We start from the raw sequence: 7638 nt of genomic DNA, 5'->3' as shown, positions 1-7638 counted from the left end.
ACGGCACCTTCTTTAAACCATGTTACCCATGATGCACCTCAGCATTGTACTTCCATTTGGGAACGTGTTCAGTGCGGTTCTGCACAGGTGTGTTGGAGGAGTAACGTATTTACTTGTGTGAGTTAATACTATGTGCGTGCTTACCACCTGACCACACACGCACTCACACCCCCTTTACATTTAAATATATTGTAATTCAATCACATTCCCACAAATGCTGTTCATCTGGTTTATGCCATCTGCCATCTCCTTCATTAAATTTGTTTGAACTACATCACTGTGGAGTACCATTCCTTCTTACCGAGGATGACACAGTTCAATTCAATTCAATTTTATTCATATAGCGCCAAATCACAACAAAAGTCGCCTCAAGGTGCTTTATATTGTACAGTAGATACAGAGAAAAGCCCAACAATCACATGACCCCCTATGAGCAAGCACTTTGGCGACAGTGGGAAGGAAAAACTCCCTTTTAACAGGAAGAAACTGGCAGAACCAGGCTCAGGGAGGGGCGGGGCCATCTGCTGCGACTGGTTGGGGTGAGAGAAGGAAAACAGGATAAAGACATGTTGTGGAAGAGAGACAGAGGTTAATAACAGGTATGATTCAGTGCAGAGAGGTCTGTTATAGTGAGTGAGAAAGGTGACTGGAAAAGAAAAACCTGCCTACGTCTATTGCAGCATAACTAAGGGAGGATTCAGGGTCACCTGGTCCAGCCCTAACTATATGCTTTAGCAAAAAGGAAAGTTTTAAGCCTAATCTTCAAAGTAGACATAGTGTCTGTCTCCCGAATCCAAACTGAAAGCTGGTTCCACAGAAGAGGGGCCTGAAAACTGAAGGCTCTGCCTCCCAGTTGAAGCGTGATCGGCAATCAGTGCAAACATATATTACAGACTGGTTTTCCATTACTATCCAATACCATCTAATGTGTATGGTCATCTTCACAGCAACGTAGGCAAGCATCCCATGACATAATTATGACGTATGCGACACGAACACTACAACAAAGGTGGAGGTTGGTGATGATATACCTACCGTTGTTGTTGTAGCCATTTCCCTCGTTCTGGGATTTAAAAAATGGTGGTTTTGATTTTCACGAACAACAACAAGAATTAGAAAAATATATACTTCTGAATTCAATCACTACACCATCCAAATGCTACGTCCACTTTAAATTAAAAAGGTAAAAGACTTCAACTTTGTCAGTAATATTTTGTATTTGATTCCTTATTTAGGTAGTTTTTCACAGAATAAGAACAAATTACACAAAAACATGTTAATAATACTGAATTTGTGCTTGAAATATGTGTTTAAGTACAGATTTTGTGTGTATCAAAGACGCCCACTGTCTTTATGACCTGAATGGCAAAAACCTATCATGCTCTCACCCGTAGGTGTAGTTTTCAGGCAGAGTGTAGGGGATGTGGGTTTTTGGCATCAGCAGGAAAGTTCTCGCCACGTGAATGCTGCTGCAGATGGTCAGGAAAATGAAAGAGTAGTGGAGAGAGATTCCCTGTTCGTACAGAATCTGCAGGGGAAAAAAAGGTCACTTATATATATATATATATAGGTGGATGCTGACACAGGTGGCTATCTTCCCACCTCCACTAATTTAAGTCGCTATGCTAGGCCTCTGATATGTGTGTGGCTCTGACCAATGAAATGGCGTGCTGTGTCTTACAGCCAATCCAAGAGGCCTTTGCTTAAATTTTGATAAATGCAATTCTAGTAGGCGGCGCTATCTAGATACCATCTCTTCTGTTTAAGGAGGATGTGGTTCTGTTGGTTTGTTGGATGATCACCAGCTCTTACTGGGGCAGCTGAAGCAGGAGTGAGAATTAGCACCTGGAAGTTTGAGGCCATGGTCTATAGTTGGAGATGGGTGGATTGCACATTGCTGTACCAAGTATCTCAGGGTTTTGAACAGTCTGTCTTTAGGGTAGACAGACTGGTGAAAGGTCCGCAGTGACTGGATACCATGCTAGTCTTTTATGGTGAAGAGAGCTGGGTGTGAAGGAAAAACTTTCAATATGCTGACTGCTCTATGTTCCCATCCTCACCTTGGGCATAAGCTGAGAGTAATGACCGACAAAACAGGATGAGCTGCTTCAGTAGGGAGCCTGGGCTCTCCCTTAGAGATATGGAGAAGTGGGTCATTCAGGACTGGATGAAGGGATGTAAATTCTAATATTTTATTTATATAGTATTCAGCACAAATTCACAGTTATATTTGTTGGTGCACCAGTACAGCTATGGGATGCAGCTTGTTTCCACCTTTTTTTTTTGCCAAATAAGAATAAAACTGCACTTCAGTAAAGTAGTAGTGGCACTAGTGTGGGGACAGTGTTGTTTTATCCATCTAATGTGTGTGACAAATATGAGTGTAGCAATTATCAGTCCCACCTTAACGATGAGAAGCACAGCAGAGGAGGAGTCAAAGGCACCATTGTAGAAGGTGATGATGGTGGAGCGATGAGCAGGGAACAGGTTGCCCACCTTTCCGTCACACAGATACACGGATCATCAGGACAAAATATGTTTGAAAGTTTAGAAGTGGCTCAAGTGTATTTCTGTTTAGGAACAGAAACTTTCTACAGGTGTAGTTACCTGCATGTTAGTTATGAGCAGTAGGACTCCACCCACAGCAAGGAGAGACAGGGCGGGGTAAAGCAGATTTGAAAATTCTACAAGACACAGAAATACAAACATTAGGAATGTGATGTTGCACAATATTAAAGGCAGTTAGAGTTAAAACTCCAGAGTCACGGTGTAGAGAGCAGCAGAGCAGCAGAAGTGCTGACGAGCAGTTAAAATGCTGAATAATCATGTTTGAAAACAAACTTTTTGCTTTCCCCAGCAGCAGTAAAGGGTTACAGTCAGGGATGGATTCAGTGACCCTGAACCTTTAAACTTTCTATAGGTCAGGCTGATGGGGAGTTTTGTTGTTCGTGGTCTCTCTGTGCCCTCATTCTCTCTCTCTTCTCTTTTCCCCCTATTCCACAAACATCGAGGCTGAGCCTGTTTCTGCCGGAGGACTTTTCCCATTAAAAGGGAACACTTGCCTGTAAACAGGCGACAGCCTGATTTGTTAAGCTTTCTCTCTAATATTGTAGAGTATTCACATTGCGCCTTAAGATAACTGCTGTTGTGATACGATATAAATGAGACTGAAATCAAATGCCAATGGCTATACTGGAAAATAAAGAACACGCGTTAAATATGTTAATGACCAGAATTATGCACAGTTGTGCATAATTCTCACAGTGATTGTGATTATTTTACTGGGATTCATCATATACAAGGGGTGTTACAGTGACTACGTCATCAGGCATGTAGTGAAAACAACTTTTACCTGTTTTCTGTCATTCGTGTTTGGTATGGACCGAGCAGTAGCTGAGGAGATGAAACCTGCTTTGTGCTTAAGATGAGAAAGCCAACACAGCTGCTCTTTTTTAAAAAACAAAGGTGATTCTTTCACAGGTTTGTCCACAAGAATATGAAATGTGAGGCCAACACTGGCTAGCACATGCAAGTTATACTACTAACTGCTAATTAGCTAAAATGGTGTTGTCACAATAGCTAGGGTGTTCAATTTCTACACTTCAGCACACAGAATAAGCTTTCAGGTATTCAAATAAACCCAACACAATGTGACCAGAACACGAAATTCCCACAAGGAAGGGATTATGGAAAAGGTGGAAATTATGAGACAGAGGTGAAAGGTGAATCTAATAAAAACAAAAAAAAGACTCATAAATATGTGTTTTCTAATAATCGAAACCTGTGCACCTACCTGGGCTAGAGAGGGCCACCAGCAATGTACCGCCACTAAAAAGGGCTCTGGAGAGGGAAAAGTATCATAAGGACACATAAAAGTTTCTGTTTTTGCCATCAGACATCAGCTACGAGGAGCAGAGTTCCTATGAGGGAGCATTGAGACATTGGTTGGTGGCCTTAGGGTGATTTTGGCCTGCAGCGAAGTCGCCTTGAGCGTTAACAGACATAAGCTGGCAAGGTTTTCTGAATCCACTCAAACTGTCCATTCTCCCCTCAGATACCACATAAGCTCATGCATGTAGCCTCTCTCGACAGGACGATGAAACGTGGAAGAGAGTGAAAAACTTAACAGAAAAGTCTAGATGCAGCTTAATGCTGAAAAACAAGTACCAATCAGGGGGCAGCATAGTTAAAAACAGCAGCATAAATACACAAAACAACTGAGTTTTGTGTAAGTAGTTTTTGTATATATAGCAAAAGTTGACCTTGAAAAGGCTTGTTGGTCTGTACCAAATCTTGTATTTTGTAATCTGAATAAATTGCTCTTCAAATGAACACTGACTAAAGAAATAATCTGGCACGATTTCCATTAACATTAGAACAATATAATCTGGTACTGACAATTAACTACCTATTTTATTTAAAAATCAAGTAGTGACTCAACAACACTCATTAATTCCTAAATTGTGTAATAATTCTTGTTGCACATGTTTTACAAAGTTACAGACTTTCTCTGCGTCTCTCCACATGTTTGAGTATAAATCATCTGACAGGAAGTAAAAGATGAATTTGACTGAATAACTGCATATTTTACCAAATTTTCTATAAATAATCTCATTGAAATTAATTACTGAGATTCTCTAACCCAAATCTCACAATATAATCTCATACTCTCCTGATCACTGCAATAAATAAGAAACTTAAGTGATAACATGTTACACCAAAGCTCTAAAGCAAATCTGCATTGCTAAGTGTTCCAGCAATGATTAACATAACAGGTTTGGAATAACAAATGTTTTCTCATGGGAGATGGATTATTTGAATATTGTGAGGTAGATGATTTCATAGTACGCGCCTTGGGGCAGCTATAGTATGTGATTGTGTGATTTCGTGGTATATAAACATAACTGAGTTTTTTTGGACATTTTTTTGTAACCTGTGCAGAGAAAAAGTTCATTTACTAAAAAAGAAAATAAATAAAGTGTTACCTATTGATCCGGACTCTGAACCAGATTAAACCATTAACATTACCAAGTATTAGTACTGATACTAGAAACTGTCAAATATATTTTGGGGTTGAATGAGGTGGGTTCTGTTTCAGTCTAATCTCTGCGCCTTGTTTTACCATGTACTAATCTTAACTAATCTCAGACTTTTTGTGTTTCTTTGCTGAAACTAATTGGCAGACAAGGTTTTTTTTTTATTCTGCTGGAGGTCTGACCTACAAAGGTATCATAGTTTACTTATAAAATATTGTTGATTAACAACATTTTGGGCAAACAGCAAGAAATAGTTAACAATTGTGTGTTTGGGTCTGCAGCCCAGACGTATTTCAGCACTGACTTACATTGCCAGCAGTCTGGTCAGCAGTGTGCCACAGTGATCAAATATGTAGCCATTTAATAGAGTCAGGAAGTTGTTGAGGAAGGAGGCCACAGTAAAAACCAGCGAGAACTGCTCATCCTGACCACTACAGTCTGGAAGAAAAACAAACAGAAACACACACAAATATATCTGAAACCTGCTTCTGTGGTGTCCTGGATGAGTGTCCTGTCCAATCTAAACTCCAGAGTTGCTCACCTTTACTATCCGTTGTGCTGTTAGTGTCGACACACAGCCAACCAAAGTATTCCTCTTTCTTCAGCACAAACACCAGGGAGGCATGGCCAAACACCAGGCCGGCAAATAACAGACACTCCAGCAACCCCGTGATCAGGGTCAGCCAGTAGCGCAGGCTGTAACCAACTACAGTTCCCTGCATTTTTCACTTCGTCTTTCCAGCTCACACAAAGGTCAAACAGAACTTCTAGACAGATCTCTGTTCCTAAACCATGGAATAAAAAAATAACAGGTATACTTTTTCAGTTTTACATGCCTGAAATACAGCAAAAACTGTTCAAGAAGTGATCACGAACGCAAGAGGGAGCAACATCTGTGTGAGCATGGGCAGTATATGAACTGAAGGCTAAAGATGATAAAAAATAAAGTTAACATTTTCTCATAGAAATACTGAATGTTCATCAAAATTCATTGTGCAATGTGAAATGTTGCAATGTACACAATCACGGCAGCACTGGCTCTCTCATTTGCTTTATTTTCCCTAAAAGCCTTCCACACATTCATCTTAGTTTCACTTCATATTTGTTACTTGGTGCTCCATGCCCCACCTGCCGCAGCAGGTTCAGAACCACCACATGAGAGGGAACCACAGTGTGGCATCTATACTAACTTGAACCCCGTAGGTTAAGATTTTACATACAAACAAATAGTAGCTGCACACAAAAAAGCCACAATCAATTTCATCTTAACTCATTAGAATAGAATAGAATAGAATAGAATAGAATAGAATAGAATAGAATAGAATGATCCTTTAATTGTCCCACAAGGGGAAATTTGGTTGTAACAGCAGCCAAAAAGACACATATACAAACAAACAGTACACAGGACACAGAACAGAAACATACACAATTTTTCTTACATATTTACTAATTAATAACCAGATTAGCAATAACTCCACTTTTCCTTAAAACAGTTCCATACTTTTGTTAAATAAAACTGACTACAATAACACTGTGATGAACACACTTTTACCTTAATGTTTCCCAGTGAGTTTATTTGCATGGTGTATATGGTCCATTTATATTCTCCTCAAGTTAAACTCATTCTGCAAAGCGCAGAGACTACAGACAGGGCAACAGTTATCACCAAGGGGTGGTGGCTGTAATCCAGATTAATCCCGATAATCTACGTAATGACATATGGCACTACACAGACAAGAACGCTCCAAATGTGACCATTAAAACACGATTATTCAAGAAATTTATCACAGTGTGAGGTTTAATAGCATAAATACTTGTATAAAACACAAATATACGTCCAGTTTTCTATGCAGAGGCAAATAATTAACTCATTTTAGTAGAAATCCAACAAAACATGTTTCTAAGCGCTGACCCTCATGAAAAAGAAAAGAAACAATGCTTACCCCATAACCTCTGGGTAATCCACACATGAGACTCTGTGGGGCCATGATGCATCTTGCACCCGATAAGCAGCGTTTAATGGGCAGAGAGCTTTACTCTCTGTTTATAGATGCAGCTTTAATCCCAGACAGACGGACACAGGGCGGGAAACCACGTTTATACACTGATTCCAGTATCAGTCTAATTATGAGTTATAAACGAATCTAACGGACATGCAGTCCAGCCTGTTGACAGGTTTTCTCCCTGCTTCATTTGGAGCTCGTTTTAAATAAAAATCAGCCTTAGGATCTTACTGCAGGTAAAACAAGAAAACCCATTTTCTTTCAGAATGCCCTTACTCAAATATAATCTGCTATTAATGCATATTTCACACTTTTTAACATGCCCTGTGGCTATGAAAAATAAAGGTCAGCACTCATCTTATGGTGTAATTTCCAAACATTTCCTGTGTAATTTTGGTGGGTACAGCCAAACAAAGGATATAACATATGATATTCCAAGTATTTTTTTAAATTAATGAGTAAGGCTGTTCGATATAGCGATATATATCGGGTGACGATATAAAAACGTCTATCGTTTCATTTTACGCTATTGTTTGTTTCGTGGTGTTGCAAAATAAGCTGTTTACGGCAATATTTTTTCACCGTTTTGATGGTCACTG

The 7638-nt window shown here is 39.6% G+C and overlaps 1 protein-coding gene across 1 annotated transcript in view; it reads right to left on the bottom strand.

Moving 5' to 3' along the window:
• Positions 1–5758, bottom strand: part of LOC308396055 (equilibrative nucleobase transporter 1-like) — a gene marked incomplete at its 5' end in the record, with an annotated part of 8192 nt that extends 2434 nt beyond the window's left edge. The window contains 6 exons of the mRNA XM_080881117.1: positions 1389–1528; positions 2404–2496; positions 2608–2684; positions 3794–3840; positions 5345–5474; positions 5578–5758. Of these exons, the coding sequence (XP_080737243.1) occupies positions 1389–1528; positions 2404–2496; positions 2608–2684; positions 3794–3840; positions 5345–5474; positions 5578–5758 (668 nt within the window). The remainder of the gene's footprint in view (positions 1–1388; positions 1529–2403; positions 2497–2607; positions 2685–3793; positions 3841–5344; positions 5475–5577) is intronic.
• Between the last annotated feature and the right edge of the window lie 1880 nt (positions 5759–7638).

The sequence above is a fragment of the Rhamphochromis sp. 'chilingali' genome (genome assembly GCF_963969265.1).
Source record: "Rhamphochromis sp. 'chilingali' genome assembly, chromosome: 4".
Taxonomy (NCBI): Eukaryota; Metazoa; Chordata; class Actinopteri; order Cichliformes; family Cichlidae; genus Rhamphochromis; species Rhamphochromis sp. 'chilingali'.
Note: the sequence above shows the minus strand (reverse complement) of the source record. Positions and strands in the feature narration are given on the sequence as shown.